The sequence below is a fragment of the Tiliqua scincoides genome, chromosome 2 (genome assembly GCF_035046505.1).
Source record: "Tiliqua scincoides isolate rTilSci1 chromosome 2, rTilSci1.hap2, whole genome shotgun sequence".
In the NCBI taxonomy this organism is placed as follows: domain Eukaryota; kingdom Metazoa; phylum Chordata; class Lepidosauria; order Squamata; family Scincidae; genus Tiliqua; species Tiliqua scincoides.
The window spans coordinates 93,116,045-93,136,627 of record NC_089822.1 but is presented as its reverse complement, the minus strand read 5'-3'; the positions used below and the strand labels follow the sequence as shown (position 1 = coordinate 93,136,627).

Genomic DNA, 20,583 nt, shown 5'->3' with positions numbered 1-20,583 from the left:
ATTTAACTCTGGAGGCAACTAATTATTATGAACTAGTTTCACCATTTTAAATGGCCATCATTCATACCACACTATATGTCTGTGGTGTACATGACAGATTTACTGCTATGACAGATCTTAAGTATATGACTTCCATTAAATCTGACTTAAATTAGTCATGAGTCACTTTCTTAGATTACAACACAGGGAAAGGTTCCTCTAGACAAGTAGCAGCAGCCTACTTTATACTTGTGGGTTTCTGGGCTGCTCTCCATCAAGGCACACACAAACCAGACGACTAGATCCAAGTGATTTTGTTCCCATGCAGCAGCTTCTTGATACAGTAATTAAAAGTAACAAAGGATAAGCTTCATATTGTACACCAGAAAGGGAGATTTTTCCCCCATTTCTACAATAATTGAAAATTGGAATAGTATAATAACTTGAAAATGAGTCATATACTTTTAGAATTATATTTACTGATTTATTGTTCTGCATCATCAACAGAAGTTATAAATTGACTCACTGAGATTTCTAGAAGCAAAGAAGACATTTGTGACACAAACACAGTGTCCAGCTATATCGAACCATGGATTAAAATGGATAGACATCAATTGACAATGTCTTATTATCTGACATCCAGACTTTTGGGGGAGTTTGTGCAAAATGTTGGATGAAGTTCTTTTCCAGTTCATAGTCCCAACAGGAATAAACTGGCTTAGTTCATCTGAGGCAAAGTTATATCAGTAGATATATGAAGATATGAACTATTTTACTTTCTTTGCTACTACCAGGTTGCAGTGTATTGTACATATGGCCTCCCCATAGCACCCCTTTCCTGTCTCCTTAGCATGCATTGGGTGTTACCACTGCCATTAGTGCTGAGAGTTCAGACAAGTGAATTATCTGATGGATGTTGGCCCTTAGCCTGACCTCTGATGGATGTTGGTTCAACCTGACCCTGCTGCACCCTGGCCAGATAACAGATCACATCAGCTTCCTTAAACTTCACGGCCTGTTTGGAGAACGTTTTTGGTTTACCAATGGAGCTGCAGTTGGAATAAAATCCATACTAAGAATACAGACAGATTTTAGAGGGGAGGCAAGGTGGACAACAAGATACAAAAAACCCTTCTTCACTTTCCCCTGAGGTCATTTTCTCACTACCTGAGTTCAGATACTAGTCACAAGTTCAGTGGGGGGGGGGGAAGTGTCTAGGGAGGAGCTATGGGGAAAAGTGGTGGGCGGAGGGGTTTGATAGCCCCCCAAATCATGTACCACTTTGGGATTTTAAATTGCATTCTGTCCCCTTTGTATATGATTAAGGCAGTTCTATGTTTAAAGATATAGATCTGCTACCCTGATATGTAGTTTGGCCTTTAATTGTTTACAACAATATCCAGTTAATGTGTAGAATGAGTGACGTGGTTTTATCTGTAAGTGCTTCTGCTAAACACTGAATGAAGTTTATGTGTGAGATTCCTATGAAGAAGAGTCTGACTGAAAAGAAGCATGAAACCAAAAGCTTTTAATCATGATAATATTTTTATCAGTACATGAATTATACTTAATTTTCCAGTGCACCTAAGCCTTAGGCCATTAATGCCAAAATCTTAAACACACTTGCCTGGGAGTAAGTGCCATTGATAAAAATGGGGCTTACTTCCAAGTAATAATTTTTAGCTTGTGCTCTAAGAGCTAGATTTATGTGCTGCTGGGGGGGGGGGGTTCCTTTTCACCTTTTAAAGGTGGTTGCCCTTTGTGAAACGGGAAATTTCAAACTAAGAATGATTGTTTTTTTTAAAAAAATCCTCCTACCACCATTACTCACAAATTTGACAACAGTTACCACATGTATGTTGGCATCTGCACATGACAGCCAATTTACAGAATACATGACTTTAGACGTCCCTTATCTATGGCTCTTTCTGAGGCTTACTTGCCACAGTGTTTGTTGGCATGTAGCTGTCTCCTCGAGATAGATTATGATGTTTCTGGTTATTGTCCTGATCAAGTTTTACAACAGAAGTCGGTGGTTCCCGAAGCTCACTTGGCTCCATATTTATCTTAGCTGCATGTTCTGCAAACACATCGTTTGTCATCGCTGTTGGCATTCTAAAGCCGGAAGGAGTCGGGTACAGTCCATTTGCAGCATCACTCAGGTCATCGTTCGCTGTCGGGAAAATCTTCTGGAGGCCAGCTGGTGCTGTCATGCCAGGTGTGCCTTCTGGAAATGGCAGATTGCCCTGATTGGATCCAGTCTGGCCTGCGGGAAGAAGTCCCTCTTGACCTTCAGGGAGGACCCCAGACTGACCAGAAGGAAGTAGTCCTCCTTGTGTTCCAGGGACAAGTAACCCAGTGAAAATCTGTGAAAGTGGTTGCTGGGGAGGGAGGAGAAGTGAAGAGAACATATCAAAATGTTAGACCACTGGCAGAGATCACAGAGGCCTACTGTGGATGTTTCCAAGAAAAGAAGGAGAACAAGCTGAATGTGGCTGTCCTTTCCCATTTCCAACTTCTTCTTTACCCAGCGTGTAATTAGTCTGTGGAACTCCTTGCCACAGGAAGTAGTGATAGCATCTTGCCTAGATGCCTTTAAGAGGGGATTGGACAAATTTCTGGAGGAAAAGTTCATTACGGGATACAAGTCATGGTAGGTATGTGCAAGGTAGAGGTAGGCTGTCTCTGGTTGCCAGACGCAGGAGAGGGCACCAGGATGCAGGTTGTGTCAGTTGTCTAGTGTGTTCTCTGAAGCATTTGGTGGGTCACTGTGAGACACAGGAAGCTGGACTAGATGGGCCTTTGGCCTGATCCAGCGGGGCTCTTCTTATGTTCTTATGTTCTTAATGTTTGAAGTGGCACCCTTATATCTACCTCCGCACGAATGTGGGAAGATTCAGATTCAACAAAGAAAGCTGAATTCTGTGACTAGTATATTGTGATACTAGTAATTAAGAAAACATGCATATATTCCCTTTGTTTGCATTCTTTATTTTGGTTCTTCAAGTCAAAAAGAGAGGCAATGATTCAGGCTGGTCAGTAGAGCCCCCAACGTGCTGAAAATCTTATTACCCCATTCCCCCTCCGCCAGGATTCAAAAGTTTCAGCAGGCATTGTCCACACAGTGGAAAGGCTATCTCTAAAGCCATTAAGAACTAGAAGCTTGCTTTTATTTTAAATGAAAGCTAAGATTCTAATAGAGCCACGTTCTGTAATCAGTACTAAATTCTGCAATTTTTCTGCACTCGAGTTAAATTCATCCAGCCCTGGTCATAATAACCTGCAAATTTCTGTTTATTCTTATATAGTGGAGGCTATAGAAATCAGCATGCTAACCCAACCAGCTGAGAACAGCTTGATGTTATTGATTCTGATACAGTACAGGCATGTTATAAAATAAACATATAAGTCAAGAAGTGAGTTATTTACCATTTCTTCAGAACTGAGCACTGCACCCTAAAACCCCAACAAAGAAGAAAAAGAGAGGGGGGAAATTTTAGAGGGCCTTTCACATTAAAAACAAAACCATAGACTTAAAAAGTCCACAAAGTACTGACTTATTCTATACTAATAGCAGCTCATCTATATCTTTCTGTCTACATCTATATGTACTAATAGAAAGACTCCAGCCTTCCCACCAGCATCCCAAAAGCACAATACTTGGAAAGAGGCTGGAATGCCTTTTATGACTCCCACTGATGGCTTTACAGCAGTCTGCACCAGCGGAAAGAGGCGTTCTGATGATACCCAATCCCTTTAGGATTGGGTTGTTAATGAGTTCATGACGAGACAAAATCTGCAATGGAGAGTTCCTGGTTCACAGCCCAGCCCATTAACTACACCAGCTCCTAGCTATTAAGCACAGCTTGTCCACTCCATCTGCTTTTAGTAGTTTTCATAACAAGCCAAACAGCCTTCTGGATCTGAGGCTGGAAATGGTCCCCGTGCATCCTCAAATGCATTTCCCACACACAATCCCTACTGTAAGATTGGACATCTCTAATAAATTATGAGAAGCTATTTGTCAGACAAACAAGGGAAATGCACATATCAAAAGCCCAAGTCAAAGACTTTCCACTTGGCTTACTTCTTACCTGTGGTCCCATCTGTGCAACTATAATTGGAAGTATCTGCAAGAAAGGTAGTAATAATTATATTTAGGTTATTAAAGTAGCCTTGGCTAATTATAGATAAGCCTGATGGAAATAAACTAGCTTTGTGTGAATTTGAGGACACGGCTACCTCCTTTCTCTGCTCAGTTCTGGGAATTATAAACTGTTTCAGAAGTGACTTCGTAGCGCTATGAATTGATTGTGCCATGACATCAGGCTTGGCCAAATCTCAACAGCTACCTGAGATGGCCCAATTCCACCATCCCTTGGGTTTGTTTTGAATATGCTAATGCGTGCACACTCTATTGCCTCTGGCACCTCCTGACCTCCTCTCCCACTGGTACTTCTTTAAAATGGCCAGCAGGGGGAAATCCTCCCCACACTAGCCTGCTTTGAAGAGGCACAGAGAGGAGATGGTGGGGGAATCTTCCTTTGTCCAGGACAACCATCAAGAACAGGATTACGGTGACCAACACCTCCACCTTCAGAACAATTCTCAGCTATAATGCCACAGGAGAAGGTGACCCACTTCCTGCTCACTTTCCAAGGAGAGCAAGCATGAAAAGAGGATGGAGCAGAGACTGGATGGTACTGCCACGTAGGCGGCAGACTGGGGAAGGTGGTCGGTGGGTGCAGGTTACAGGGTACCTCCCCACCAGTTTGCCAGTTCCCAACCTGCCACTCAAAGAATTTTAGTGGGCTCTTTGACTGGGCTGCCCTGGGTAACATCACCAGCATGGACAAATATTGACATAGCTCTAAAACCATGAAGATTTGTATAGAAAAATGAATTTTTGGCAGGTGCAACTTGTAATGCAGGAGTGAGAAAAGTTGCATCTGCCAGCAGTCTCTCTCTTGCAGAATAAAGGCACAGGAGTAAATGTACTTGTTTGCATTTAACTATCCCGCTGTTTCTTCCCACTGAGCTTCTTCCTCTTCCTCAGTCTCTTCTCTCCTGGGGGGGGGGATCTAGTTGCTCTTCACCTTCCCCACCTTCCCCTGGTTCTTCCCACTGGCTCTTACTTGGCTCCTTTCTTCCTCCTTCTCTGGCTCCATTCTTGTCTCCTTTCTCCTTCTCCATTCCTCTCCCTTACCTGTGTCTCCAGCCACCTTTTCTCCCCCCCCCCATCTGTCTAGCTGTCTTCTTTGGATATCCTCCTCCATTGCTGCCTGAAATTGCCATCAGTTGTGAAGCTGATGATGTTCTGGCTTTCTAGCTCAGCTTTCTTCTCCCTTCCACATTTCCTCTTCCTCTCTGACTCCTTCTTCCTTTTCCAATTCGAGGAGTGGAAGGAGAATGGAAGAAGAAGAAGGAGCAGTGGAAACAAGTGGGCAGATAGAGATGTATGCTCCCCACTTCAGGGGGTGCTCCCAGGTACCCTCTTGGATGGCCTCATGGATGGGCTTAGTGTAAACATAACATATGATATAGATATAGGAAGCATGGATGTTAATTCTAGAGGAGATCCGAATGTTATTTTCATTTACATCCGAGTTCCCACAGCTACACTGGTCTGCCTAAAAGGATGAGTGTACCAGCAGAAATTCCGACCTGGCAAGGCATAAATGCTGCAGACAGATATGAAGGAAGAGGCATGTACAATCGCACTGCTACCAGTGCTATAAAATACTTACTGGTTGTGGTGGCAGCAGCTGTTGTGGTGCAGTCATCCCACCGCCTGTTCCAGGCAATGTCTGCATTGAGGATAATGCTGCTATCAGAGCATTAACCTAAATGAAAAGTCGATTTGTTCATATTACAAACAATATAAAGGGGGAAAGAGACAAAATTTTGAACAGTCAATTGAAGAACTGTGATATGTAAAATTTGCTTGAAATTCCCAACATCTGACAGGAAGATCTATAAATAATTAAATTCCAGGGTTAAACAAGGTAGATATGAGGGAGGGATATTGTGCTGTCGTAAAGGCAGCTAGCGTGCCTCTATTGGCACGCTAGCAATGATTGCCAGGCTAGCCCCCCTATCAGCCGGCAGCAGGGCTTTGCTGCCAGCTGATTGGCTGGCTGGCATTAGGGGGCGGGACGACTGAGCCCGATCTAGCGCCCAGGCGCTAGACCCGGCTCAGTTCCGTTCCTGTATTTATCTCCTGCCCTCCATGATTAGAAAGCATTGCTGCTCACATTAATAGCTGATATGTGAGGAGTTTCAACAATATATTTATTTGTGTCATTAATTTTAGCAATGTGGGCCTATTGCCTGAACCAGTCCTGTGAGCTCCTGGCTCTCTTCACTAACTGGAGAGGTAGTAGGAAGTAGGAGGTGAGCACTGCAAACCCACAGCTCCTTAAGCCCGCAGTTAGAAAGTGACTTGGCTGTTCCTCAGCATCTATCTGCGCATCTTATTTTAACCCAGTGGTCTTCAACCTTTTTCATGCCATGACCCCAATACATAAATAAAAAAATATATGAGACTGAGGACCTCACAGTTGATCCCAGCCCTCTCCTAGGACCCTATACACCTATCCCATCCCTGCCCACTCTCTGTCCCTGTAATGCCCTCCTGGCACTAGTGAAAGCTATTTTATCACCCATGCTGAGCAGAACCTGAGCAGCACTGGGAAACAATCTCCTGGCACCTGAAGGAGTACATCAGATGCCTCTCCTTTCACCTGCTGGTGCTCCAGTCCAGTGGTCTTCAACCTTTTTCTGTAGGTCTGGTCTAGAGGGTAGAGCCTCCGTCTGCCTGAAGATAACATCCACAAGGTCGCCAGTTCGAGGCCACCGGCACCGTGCGACCTTGAAGTAGCTGACAAGCTGAAGCCGAGCAATTTCCATCTGCTCTGAGCGTGGGAGGATGGAGGCCAGGATGTGAAGCCAGATCGGAATGGAACACCTGAATGTAGTGGTTCTTGAAAGAAAGAACCTTCTTTCAAATTGTAAAAATCCCTATTTAATAAGGGATTTAAATAAAGCCTGCCTATGTAAACCGCCTTGAATAAAGTCTTGAATAAAGACCAAGAAAGGCAGTATACAAATACCTGTTGTTGTTGTTGTTGTTGTTTTTCATTCCTGTAAGTTGCCGTGACCCCAGACTGAGGCTTTGTGACCCCACTGGGGTCCCAAAGCTGAAGAACACTGCTTTAACCTATGTACTAGATACGGGCACTGAGTGCCTGATGCTATCTAGCTGTGCTGCCTTTAAAGCTTAATTCCAGCGTTAGGCAATGGACTATTTTAATTTGCATATATCTTTGAATGATAAATATACAGGCCCAACCTTGTTATACACAGATTTTTTTATCCATGGATTTTTTTATCCACTAGGCGTTCTGAAACGCAACCCCAGCGGATAATGAGGAACGACCTGTATCAGTAATGGGGGTTAAACCAAAAATCAGAAGAAATGGCAAAAGAACGTGCTCCATTTTAAAATGTCTTCCTTATTCATAACACATTATCCTGAACACCCTTTATCTGAGGGCAGTATACCTCTGTGGAATATCCATTATGTAATGTTTCATGCATGTAAAAGGGATACTCTTGTGCCTATGTTTCACTTTACAGTAATATTTAACCCCTGCTAATTGCGTAAGAGGCACTTTTTCAAGTGGGTGCTCCTTTTTTTAGCAGGGGGAGAGTAACTGGCCCACCTCACCCCAGCACTGTCTGTTCTAGTGGCTGTCTGCTGGTATTCATTTGCATCTTTTAGATTGTGAGCCCTTTTGGGACAGGGAGCCATTTAGTCATTTGATTTTTCTCTGTAAACCGCTTTGTGAACTTCTAGTTGGAAAGCGGTATATAAATACTGTTGTTATTATTATTATTATTTTCATACCATGCATCCCTGTCAGGGCACTGCCCCTGCACCCAGTATTTGCCATTGCTAAAGGCTCTCCTCTGAGCAATGTATTCATATTCTCTGCAATCGCTTGTCCTGCTCTGATTGCAAATCAAGAGGGTATTTGTTCATTTGATTACAGAAATTCTCGAGAAATATCATGATCTCAAAATCAGCCTCTTCAAATGCAGCTTGAGAACAGGCAGGCTGTGAATTCGATGAGGCCTTAGGGCCCAATCCTGTCTAACTTTCCAGCACCAATGCAGCCTCAGTGAAAAGGCAAAACAAGGTCAATGATTTACCAGGGACAGTCACCAGAAAATAGCATATTTGACATGCTCTTTTAATGCTTTTTGAACAATGAAAAATGCCATATTAAGAGCAGCCACAATGGTGTCTTCTTATACCAGAAGACCATTACAGATATTGAACTTGATCTTAACCAATGCACACCAAGACAGGAAAAAAATGACTTCGTTGCTTTTTGGTAATCAAGGACTTTGCAGTGAAATCTAATAGTACAAAACAGTATGCTGTTTTAAAAAAGCAGACCAAAGCTTACATAATTCACATCTATTGGTAGCATCTGGGGTAGCGGGAGCACATTGAAGCCAGGAAAAGTTGTCTGTAACACAAGAATGGTTGAAGTTTACTGCAAGAACATTAAAAGTCCAAATACATCCAAATAACGCTTGCTAGGCACAAAATTAGTGAGAGACCCACATTAAAGTTCATTCATGAAGTATACTCTAGATCAGTTCAGGAGATCGCCTACTTCCGTACAATCCGGCTCGTCTTCTTAGGTCATCAGAGAAAGCCTTTTTACAAGTGCCGCTGCCTAAGGAGGTACGTGGGGCGGCGGCAAGAAATAGGGCCTTCTCAGTAGTGGCACCAATGTTATGGAACTCCCTTCCCCTTGATTTGAGAATGGCTCCCTCTCTTGAGACTTTTCAGCGAGGCCTGAAGACCTTTTTGTTTAAACAAGCCTTCTGAGTTCATGGCCTTTTTAACATCTTTTCTATACCTTTTAGTATTTTTACAGGCCTGATTCCTCTATGATTTGCTGCGTTTTGCTCTTTTTATCTGACTTTTTATCTGACTACTGTTTTTATGGTATCTGTTAATGTGTTTTAATATGTTTTTATTTGCTGTTAAATTATGTTTTTTAAAATGTTTTTAACATGTTGTAACCCGCCCTGGATCCCTTTCGGGGAGAAGGGTGGGATATAAATAAAGTTTATTATTATTATTATTATTATTATTATTATTATTATTATTATTATTATTATTATTATTATTATTATTATATCATATGCTCCCTTACCCCGTATAATTTCCAGGTAGCCCCTATGGGTCACTTCAGATCTGTGCCCACTGAGCAGGTGAAGATTCGAGAAGTTCCATGTCAGGTCTCTCTGGTCAGGAGGGGATTGGAATATGGCAGCAGGGCCTGCTGCCATTTCTGTCCCCCTCCTGCCCCAACTCCCCCATTCCACCTTCCCCCTACTCTTTCCCCCGCCCTGGAATGCCTCCCCCCATGCTCATGACCACTGCACTGCCAGGCACTCGTCCGGCACTCTGGGCGGCATTCATCAGTCCTCTGTCTGGTGTTGGCTCAGCATGGGTTCATCCTGAACCAGTGTGGGCACTGGCCCAGCGGTGAGTGTCACAGGTGCACCTTATGGCATGTTTGCAATATTGTGCACCTGTGCAGGCCCATTAGGATGGAACCCCTAGTCTTTTATTGCTGGCTTTGTATATAACTTACCAGTTTTAGTATGTATTCTTAAGGGTTTTTTGTTGTTGCTGCTGATATTTGAGTTTAATTGAATATAAACCATCATGAGAGCTGCTGTAGTGGAAGGGTGTGATGAAAATATTTTCAAATAAATGCAGCCCAGAAACAGTTTTACTATGTGATGGGAGTAGACTTGAGCTCCTCTCAGTGTTTATTCTTGGGCCAGTTGGCCAAGATTGACCTCACAGGGCTGTTGTGAGAGCGGGTTAATTGTAAAGCACTTTCCATATGAAAAGCTATATAAATGGGTGATAACAATAGACAGTAAGAAGATAACAATATACAGTAAGAACAAAAAAATGCAGGATGAACCAAACGCCTGAAGGGTTAAGGTGCCTGATGTTGACGCAATATATGAAAATGCTTTTATCCACTCTTAGGCTTGATTAATTGATGGTTAGGATTTGGGCCTCTATAATCAGTCATTTGGTATTGTTGAATCCAGAATTCATGCCATTTGGAGCCAGACAGGATATAATAAGAGAAACAGAGCTACTGACATTCAGTGTCTCCGCTCTCTCTCTTCCACACAACATCTAACAACAAAGGGTGACGGCATCATCCCGTTTGTCTCCTTGTCTCACCTCACCTCACATAATTGGTGAGCAGAAGCCAGGGAATTGCAGCGTGATTATATCCTGTCATGCGTTGTTTGTGTTAGATGTTAGAAGAGAAACAGCTGGAGAAGAGAATGCAGTGGCAGCTCTGTGTCCCTTGTGTCTATTTTGGCCCTTGGTGGTCATATCACTTGAAGTTCTTGTTTCTATAACATTCTTGAGTGGGTTTGTGACGCGTGTACCGCAGCAGTTAGAATACAGCATGTGCTTTCATTTCCTTCAAACTGGCTAAAAATTGCATCCTCGTTCTCAAAAGATGGGGTGTTTTTATTTAACTACTTATTTCAGTGGAATCAATGCAGTCAATGGAAAGTCTCAATAGTTGCAGGACTCAAATCTCAGTGACGAATCCTGACTAGCACAGTGCATTTCTGGACAGACGTGAATCTCTAAATGTTTCTTAGTAGTTTAACAGCGCAATCCTAACTTGTGCTGGAACAGGCAGACCGGTGTGCCTGCGCTCTGTCCAGGGCAAGTTTGGGGCTGGCTGCGGCTTGGCCCCAGGCAAGGAGAAAAGTTCCCTTTCCCCCAGGGAGAGCTGCAGCGACCCCAATGGGTCTACTCAGATCTGTGGCACCTGAAGAGGTGGTGCAGATCTGAGCAGAACGGAGCAGCCTAGAGCCACTCTGTGCCACCCGGGAATGGGTGTAGGTGCTGGATACTGGCCCTGCCTCCTGCTCTCACCTGCCCACCCATGGACCCACCTGCTGCCTACCCTCCCCCCACCCAGGAACACCTTGGAACACCTCCTCCCCACCCTTCCCATGCCCCCCCACCCAGAACCCCACACCAGCCAAGCTTGGCCAGTGCAAACAAACCTTCACTTGCCACCGCAGAGGCTGGATCTGGCCTCCTCAACCTGGTGCACCTCCATGCACCACCACAGCTTTCTTCAAAGGAGGTGCAAACGTTATTTACAGCACGTTTGCGACCCTCCCAGGCCGGTGCATGGGACTTGTGCCAGCTGAGCGCATCTGTTGGATTGCTCACTAAGAAGCTTTCTTACCTGCAAGTTTGGAGCTCCCAGATCAAATGGATTTTGTGGGAAAATCACTGGAAAATTTGCAAATGGCCATTCAAATGGAGTAGCCTGCCAAATGAGAAAGAATTACACAGATCAGCCAATTATTTAAAAAATATAATCTGGCTAGCCAGTTATCCTGAACAATCTCAGTTGTTAAAAGTTTGTAACTGTTTGAAAGATCAAGCTATTGCTCATGAGGTTTACAAAACAGATTTATTTCCCGTATTCTTAGTGAAATCTGAAGCACAGTAACCGCTGTTAGGAAAAATCTTTGGCTGTGGTCCTAAACAAATACGTACGTTCTGAAGCCAGGCCAGGTAAAATCAATGACACCGATCTCCAGTACATATAGAATAAGGGCAATTGCTTTTGAAAATCTTAAGAGTCCTAACACTATTGGGCTGCCTGGGATTTCCAGGATCCTTCAATAACTACTACTCAGATAATACTGTACTCAGTCCCAGTACTCTAACTCTGAATAGGATTGACCCTACCCATGCATATTTCAGTTTCTGCCTTAGGAATGTTATTATTGCCACCGGCATTCTTGATGGCAGTGGGAGCCGGACACTAAGGTTCTTCAGGCTCCTGGCTGCTGGTGTAGAGCAGTCCCTCCTCCTCGCTTTCAGAGCCAGTCATGGTTGTAAAAGCTTTTGCTTTTGCAGCCATGACTGGCTCTGAAGGTGAGGGAGAGGGATAGCTTTACACCAGTGGCCAGGCACCTGAATAAACGTAGTGCTTTGCCTCTCCCCAGGAATGCCAGTGTGTATTGCCACAAATCAGGATCACCCTATTATCCCCATCTCATAATAATTATCATATTATTCCCATCTCACAGACTTTCTTCTCCATGTACAGTACAGAAGGACCAAGCTAGAATCCTTTCTTTGGGTAAAGGAACCCTAATTAATTTGTTTTACGCTCCTCGTTTCCCCTCTGCAGAGTCACGTTCGTAGCACAAATAACAGCAAGAGTAAGGAGATTGTTTTCTTTCATTCACACTGCCTCATTCTCTTGTTCTTGGACCAGACATCAAATGTAGTAAGCTGTAGCAATAGCAGTAGCTTTTTTTGTGAAGCATCCAGGCACCACCACCCCCCTAGAATTTCAATCATTGTATCAGACTTGCCTGCTGCCACTTTTCCCACTCTCCGTATCAAAGCGTAAGGGCAGGGATTCTGATCTCATAGCTTTCTGCCCACCCACAGTGCCGTGTTCAGTGGACCTCAGCAGAAGAATTCTACTGGGCCATTCCTCCAGAAGCCAGGCTGCCTGCTGAATTGAGACCGGCAGCTGGTCCTGATGGCTGATTTCCGTCTGCATTATTAAATCATGGTGCCAACTACCATAGCAACAAGCTGCATGGCAATGATGATTTCTTCCATAGGACACATTCTTCCTAGCTTACCTCATTTGGTAGCTGACTTGTTAATGTATTCTGATCTGGAACTAGCTTTGCTGGAGGCAGTCCAGTGCCCAGTTTTGACCTTTGCTATCATCAAGAAAGAAACACAAATGAATCGTGAATCGTAATTTTTTTTTAAAAATGGTCAGGTTTATATTTGGTCATTATTTTCATTCTGAAAGAGATCTGTCCACTGATGGATACATAAAACATGCTTCTTTCCCAAAGTGTTGCTACCAGTCCCTGTTCCTTCTAATAATGAAACCAAATCTGTATATTGTATCGTGCTTGTCGGGGTGGAGCCTCTGACTCAATTGGTTAAGCTAGTGAAAGACAAGGCAATTGAATGTTGTTCACAAACACTCTGATTCAAAAAACAAAGCAGTCCAGATTCTGTGAAGGAAGGGGAGGTTTTTAGTTTGGCTGCAATGAACACCTCACGCTAATTCCTACAGACAGGAGTAGCTTGGGAGACAAGAGTTGGCCTTAGGGCAATTTGGTCAAATTGGACCCCAAAGCCTGGAGGGCCCCCAAACTGGAGTGGCAAATGGATCAGCCGCAGTCTCAAGTGGCAACTTGTTCTGTAGCTGATGCTCCGGCATGGAATCTTCCATGCCAAGGCATCATGAGAAGAGAACTATTAGGAGAGCATTGCTGCTAGACGGTCCTCCTTCCCACCTACCCCTGGGTCTGACTGGCTTGAAATTGCCCCCCCCAACCCGGAAGTAGTTGGTGGTGAAGCCACTGCCGGATGCCTTGCTGCTGCCATTCATCCTGCTGAGTAGGAGGGCCCCACAAAACTGTTTTGCATTGTGCCCCACAGTTCCCAAGGCTGGCCCTCTTTGTAAAGCAAACTAAAACCAGCATTCCCCTGGCCACACAAACATGCATGTTGAAACCAAGCTCTGTGCAGCTCAGAGCTTGTCTTTCCCAGAAGTCCTGTGATGGCATATGATGTCATCACTGAGCATCCAGAGATGCTGCCACTAAGGGGTCCAGTAATGGAAGGGGTCCGGTAATGGCGCAGACCTCTCAGAGCAATGATTTTTAATTTTTTTCATCTCATGGCACACTGATAAGGTCCTAAAATTGTCAAGGCGCACCACCAGTCTTTTGATAACTGACTGGGCATGCCGCACTGTCCATTGGGGGCTCACATCCCCCATTGGCTGCACCAACAAATGACTTTCCCCAAACTCCTGTGGCACACCTGCAGACCGTTCGCAGCACACCAATGTGCCATGGCACAGTGGTTGAAAATGGCTGTCTTAGAGGGAACATAGCTAAGGATCAGTGGCATAGCTAGAGGGGGTGCAAAGCACTACATTTGCAGGGAGCCTCACCACGGCATGCCTGTGGCCCCTCCTCTTTGGAGCTATTCCCAATGGTGGGACCAAAACCAAGGCGAATGTCTCTGTTTTGCTCCTGCTGCCGGGAATGGCTCTGACGGGGAGGGGGGCTGGAAAATGTTTCCAGAAAGAAAGAAAGTTAAAGGACAGAAAATTCAAAGTTAAGGGGACCAAAGGAAAGTCACATGTCAGCAAAGTTCATACATTCCCTTTTTTGGAATATGAACTACAGTGACTTCTCCTTCATCTGAGGCAAGGACTATTTAATCACTGGGATTATTTGCCTGTTGATTTTCAGACCAGGCCTCTCAAAGCAGTTTACATAGAATGTGTAGCAAGGTATAAAAATGCAGTAAAAATAATAATAAAAATACTGTACAATAGCAAAATAAAGCACAAGAAAATTAAAGGATTTGGGGTGGTGCAACCCTAAACACTACCAGCACCGCAACTGCTATCTCTACTGTGGCACTGTTGAAAGGGGGGGAGCTCCTTGCTGTGCCTCTTGTGCAGTTTCATCAAACCCAGACAAGCAAGACTTCCGGTTTTATTTAATGGGACAATGCACAGTGTTCCTGCAAATTAAGCTGGAAGTCCTGCACTTCTGGCAGTAAGAAAATTGTGTGAGATTCAAGGTAGGGAGGAGGAGGTCTGGTCTGGGCAGGAGGTCTGGTCTAGAAGGTAAAGCCTCCATTTGACCTTCAGATAACCTGAAGGTCACCAGTTCGAGGCCACCGGCACCATGCGACCTTGAAGCAGCTGACAAGCTGAGCCGAGTTATTCCATCTGCTCTGAGTGTGGGAGGATGGAGGCCAGAATGTGAAACCAGATCAGAAAGAAACATCTGAAATGTTGTGGTTCTTGAAAGATAGAACCTTCTTTCAATTGTAAAAATCCCTACGGGGATTTAAATAGCCTGCATATGTAAACCGCCTTGAATAAAGTCTGAGGGGAAAGCTGACGACCAAGAAAGGCGGTATATAAATACCTGTATTATTATTATTATTATTATTATTATTATTATTATAGGGAGGGGAATGATCTGCTTCGTGCTTAGGTCAGTGGGAAGTGGATCATTGTGGCTTAGTTGCAGGATTATTGGAGACAGTGGCAGACCCAGGGTGCAACACACAGCAAATCTTCCACTCTCTTGGACCCCTTGTAGTCACCATTGATGAAATCTGCTTCACCTTGCTTCATGGTTGGACTATCAGTGATCCAGATAAAACACACTATGAAGATTTGCTAAAACTTCTTCACCTGGTGCTGAAAGGGTACAGTGACAGGCAAGCTTCTGTGGCTTAGGGGGTATTCCAAAGACTTGGTGTCACAACAAAGAAGAGCCTATCTAAGGTCAACAGCCCTCTCTCTTCAGATGGGAAGACTTGCAGAAGGGCTACCGAGAAGAATCTTAACAATTAGGTAGGGTCCTGGAAGAGGTGAACTCTGAGATACTCTGAAAATTTCACAAGAAGTGAGACCATTTTAATCCAGTGAAGAGAATTACATATGGAGAAACAGGTTTCCATCACTGACTTCTCCCTTGGCGTGTGCTAGAGATTGCTGTGGGAGTGCAGAATTTGCTGAATTCATCAGTCATGTGTATGATGGGGGAAAGGGATTGCAAATACAAATACTTGCATGTGCATTCTTGAAGCTCTCCCTAAATGTTCCTCCTCGTGGGCAGTGGAGGTGCAATAGAGCAAACTTTCCCTCCCACTTTTTGTCCCTCTGTTCTGCAAGAGGAAGGAAACTGGGACAAAATAATTCCGTCTTTCTTGCATAGCCCAGAATGTGTGCAAAGCCTTCTATTCTGTGAAATGTTGTTAGCCTTATAAATCCTTTTGCTTCCCTTGTACATTCCAGGGATGTTTTCCCTGAGCAACAACCTACAAATTAGCCTTGACATTTCAACATAGGTGGAAATTCAGTGGCAAGTTTAGTTAGATCAAAGCCAGCATACAGAAACAGAGACGTGAACTCATTATCTTATCTGTACCAGTTACTTCACAGTTCTTGGGGAATCACAACACAGTTAAGACATGAATTTCTTCACCAATGTATGATCCAATTATCTTGCTTTTAAAGTTATGGAAGTACCTGTGTTTGCTGTGGAGTATTTCCCATGGCTCTGTACCTTTGCAACAGTCGCAGGATCTGGTAATGAAATGGTTGACAGTGTCATGCAATCTGTAAGATATCTGAATTGTTCATCATAACACAAGTAACGTAAATTATGCATACAGTACAATGTGCAATTTCTCTGCCAAAATTTCCTCATATTGTAGCTCTTTTATTATTCACGCGTACATTTAAACCTGGGAGATGTTTCGTTTCACTTGAAACATTATCCAGATGGGGGTGGCGAACCTATGGCACACATGCCCAAGGTGGGATGTAAACAAATTTTGTCGGCACGTAGCAAGTGGGAAATGAAGCATCTCCTTTCCTCCCCGTGCTCTATTATCTCGCAGGGTTTAAATTGTAAAAGGAACATGTCCTTTTCAACTTGAAATGTTGTGCGAGGAGGCAGCACTCCACCACCCCTCCCCTCGCTTCATTCTTGCATGGCATTTAAAGTTTAAATCCCACACAAGGATGGAGCATAGTGAGGCACTAATGACCTTTTTTACTGTTCTTCTTCCAGTGCTGCAAAAAGAAGGGAGGGGAAGACTGCCACACTCCAGATCACCTCTCGCATTTGGAGCCTTCCACCCCCCCTTTCCTTTAGTTTATATATGAGGTGTGTGACCTGCAGCCTGCCTGGTCCATGCCACTTCTGTTTGATAGGGGTAGTAGCAGAGCAGGCTGGGAACCCCAAATGCACCACTTCTATTTCCATGTCACACAAGCAGCAAGAACCAGGCAGGCTGCAAATCATGCTCTTGGGGTGTACAGATGTTAAATTAAGAATTTGATTTTATTTACTACATTATTTGTATACCTTTCTCACAGAAGCGTGTTGTTCACTTTCTCCATAAGACATTTGTAAAATATAAATATAATAATAATAATAAATGATCATTTTGCTGCTCAAAATTACCATGGGCACACAAGAGAATGTTTTTTAGAAGATTATCGCCAATTTGGGCACATGCACTTGAAAGGTTTGCCACCCCAATCTAGAACGTCCATAGACCAGCAGAGGAAAGTAAATATTTGACTAAAGCTTCTGGAAATATTCAGGTTAATTAAAAGGGAGGGGGAAAAGAACATAAATGTTACAATATCACACTTGCATACCTAAATCTTGCTGAACACTTATGATTATGCAGAATTGTCATCATCAATGATTACAATAAAAAATCAGCTAAGTATTTGCAGGAAATACAATATCTCTGAAACTCTGAGTACTTCAGTATGTATCCGTGCATCATGTATTCATCATGTATCATGTTCTAATCACAAGATGCTCAGATCCCAAAAACATCAGTGGAATTGAAGTTGCCTAACTATACACAAGATTGCCTTCTTCATTGCCTTTTAAATTTCTTTATCATTATTTTTCCTTGTCCCTGTTTATTGATGGAGACCCATATTTGGGGAGGTAGTACGGAAGAAGGAGACTATAATTAAACTTGACTATATTTAAACTATACTTAAAGTTAGACTATATTTAAAATTGCAACCATCTCTGAGACAGCAGAATGGGGGGGGGGGGAGATAGGATCAGTGGGGTGCAAATCTCTGGGATGTTCTCTTCCACAAGACCCATTGAAATGGGAGTGTTCTTGCACAGCTTCCATTAATACCAGTTAAGCTTGTGCACTTCCATTAGAACTTCCTAATGGATTGTACCTAGTGTTAAGGATGCCATTGGAATTTTCTGCCCAATGCACCACATGTTTTGGCCTCTTCCCCTGCCTTGTGCCCTATTATGTTCCACCATCTTCTACAACCATGTTCTACAAGGGTTTAGGATCCAGTTCTCCAGGTTCAGTTCTATTCCCTCTCAAGCTGCAGTGGCAGTTTGGATGATAGGTCAAGGGAGAACAGAGATTGGCAGGGATCTCATTATACCAGCAGCAAGTGAAGAGCAATTGCAGGATCAGCAGCGGACATTATCTGTCCAGCTGCTTCCCATGAGATTCACCTGAAAGATATTAGGGTGAATTAGGATATTAGAATTCACCCGAAAGATATTAGGGTGTATTTTGAATTGCATTCTTGGCAAGTGCTGGACAGTGAGTATCAAAGCAGGAGAACATGCCCTACACTATATCTTGTTTGGCCATTGCCAGCAGTTTTGCAACAGCAGGAGGTGGCATGCCTAGGCTGGGATGAACTGAGATGCTATCTGGCAGAAGTCAGGGGAAATGGAGGAACCCAGGCCATTCCTCACTATGGTTATGCTGTCTTCTTGAGAGGTCTGTATCAAATAATTCAGCAGTGTGGTTTCAAATGCAATTTAAAAGTGCTTTTCTAACAAAGCATGTACACATTCCTTTATGGCTTACTTCTCTGCTGTTGCTTGTAGCCAAGAATCTACCACGTTGGTTCATCTGAGGAACCTGGTTCACCTGAGGAGGGAGATAAATTCCAGATGTAAACAAAATGTTGCTGAATATAATTTCATTTGCACTTTATTCATTTAATCATCCTGTATTTTAGGTTCCTTGCAACCTAGTGAAATAAGATTTGCTGCAGTCATTCCTAAGAACTTATGGTGGGCAATATCCTACCAATATGAGAGTTTAACACCCAAAACCATGAGATTACATCAAGCCAATAGCAACTCCATATTCCACTGCCTCAGAAGAGTAGAACTGTGTCAGCGGTAAGGGAACGTGAGAAATGGAACATAATCTCTCTGTCCAAGGAAATGAAATAATATCATTAGAGCTTTGATATTACAATGTTATGTTTGTGACAGAAATCACTGAATGAAATTCTATACCATGTGCTTGTCAGCTGCATTCACACAGAACTGCTGGTCAACTTCTTAATGGTGTATGTTCCTAGTTCTGGACAGTGAATTCATACATTTCCAGCAGTCCAAAGGGAATCACTGTGGTGTCAGTCATAAAAAAACCTGTAAGCATTATTTTCTGTTTGCCTCTTTAAAATACACAGGAGGAAGCTTCCTGATTGTTGCTGTCATGCATTTTATAAGCACATATGCTGGACAGCAAATTATGTGTACCATATTACACTTGTGTTTGATTACTAAAACAGCCTGAAACTGAGACATAAGTTGCTCCCTCGAAATGGGAGCAAGACATACCCCAAAATGATTAAAGTACTTCCAGGCCATCCAGAAGGTTGAAATTTGATATGTACAGAATCCAAGAAACATTGGCTAATGGGTAACAGATCATTTATGCACCTTAAGAGTCAAAACTTGAAGCATAAAATTTGCACCATAATAGGAATGGTGTTCCAACCCAGAGCAAGACAAGCTGCACATGCACCACTATGCTGAGATGTGAGAATTCCAGTTTCTGTTCCAACCTTATGGGAGGGGAGAGGCACTTCCAATGGCAGCTCAAGTCACAGAGCTTTGCTATATGCATACACACAGTATACTTTCGGGTGTTTGCATTACCAGACAAGTGAGCGGAGTAGATTAAAAGCTGCTTACCGGCAAGGAGAATGTCAGTCCCAGAAGAGAAAGAAGCAGAATTACCAGCTTCATGTTTCAAATTGGTACCTGCATGAAGGAATCAGAAATCCGTTTTTACCCCACTGCCTTTGAAGTATCATTACTCACCATGCAAAGGCCCACTTTGGCATTGTAAGGATTTCTTACCGTGCTGTTGTATTGCAAGTCCAGAAGAAATGATTAAAACGTTGGGGCCCAGTCTTTTTGCTGAAGCACTCCTCTCTGTTGCTGTCGTGCCTTTGAGATGTGACTGTTTTCTGCATGCATTTAAACTCTCTTCTGCCCAAGTGGGCAGTCATCAGAGCAGAACCCACATGAAGTCATTGGTGTTCGCGCAGTACCCAACATCTTATTAGCATCAAGTATCATTATGTCGCGGAATGTCTGTGGTCATTGTGGGAAATCTTTTCTTACTGAGAAGGAATGGCATAAAAAAATAGAACTAAAAACCAGACACACTTTCCCCTCCCCAGGAAAGACCTTATCTCAGTGGTAGACAGGAGTGCCACCCAAGAAGGGCAGCTTACACACCACCACCCCACTTTCAGACCACATGGAATTATCCCACAGGAGCAGATTGCTACCTGGCAGGGTCTAGGCCTCTCATAGTTTGCAGGAGTGGAAGACCTAGGAAAATGGTCCTCCCTTGGAGGTTTATGGATCCACATGGTTTCCTGATGCTCAGCCAAACAAGCTGATGCATATGGTTGCATCAACCTTACTGAGGTCTTGGTCAAGTTCAGGAATGGAGAAATGGCCAAGGATATCAGTATGATTGCTCTTGAGTGACCTTTTTCTAATCATAGAGCCAGGATAGTTCCATGGTTCAGTGAAACAGCTGAGCCGACTACTAGACTAGAGCAACAATGGAGAAAGACCTGGGCTGATTCTGACTGA

At 43.5% G+C, this 20,583-nt stretch overlaps 1 protein-coding gene across 1 annotated transcript; it reads right to left on the bottom strand.

Annotated features, from left to right (window-relative positions):
- Nucleotides 1–1,895: 1,895 nt before the first annotated feature.
- AMTN (amelotin) lies at nucleotides 1,896–19,719 on the bottom strand. The gene is made up of 10 exons (XM_066617903.1): nucleotides 19,666–19,719; nucleotides 18,542–18,586; nucleotides 16,185–16,241; nucleotides 12,739–12,822; nucleotides 11,313–11,396; nucleotides 8,454–8,516; nucleotides 5,727–5,822; nucleotides 4,074–4,109; nucleotides 3,409–3,435; nucleotides 1,896–2,360 (listed from the first exon to the last, which is right to left on the bottom strand). Exons 1-10 carry the CDS (start codon nucleotides 19,717–19,719, stop codon nucleotides 1,896–1,898), a joined length of 1,011 nt encoding a protein of 336 aa, XP_066474000.1.
- Between the last annotated feature and the right edge of the window lie 864 nt (nucleotides 19,720–20,583).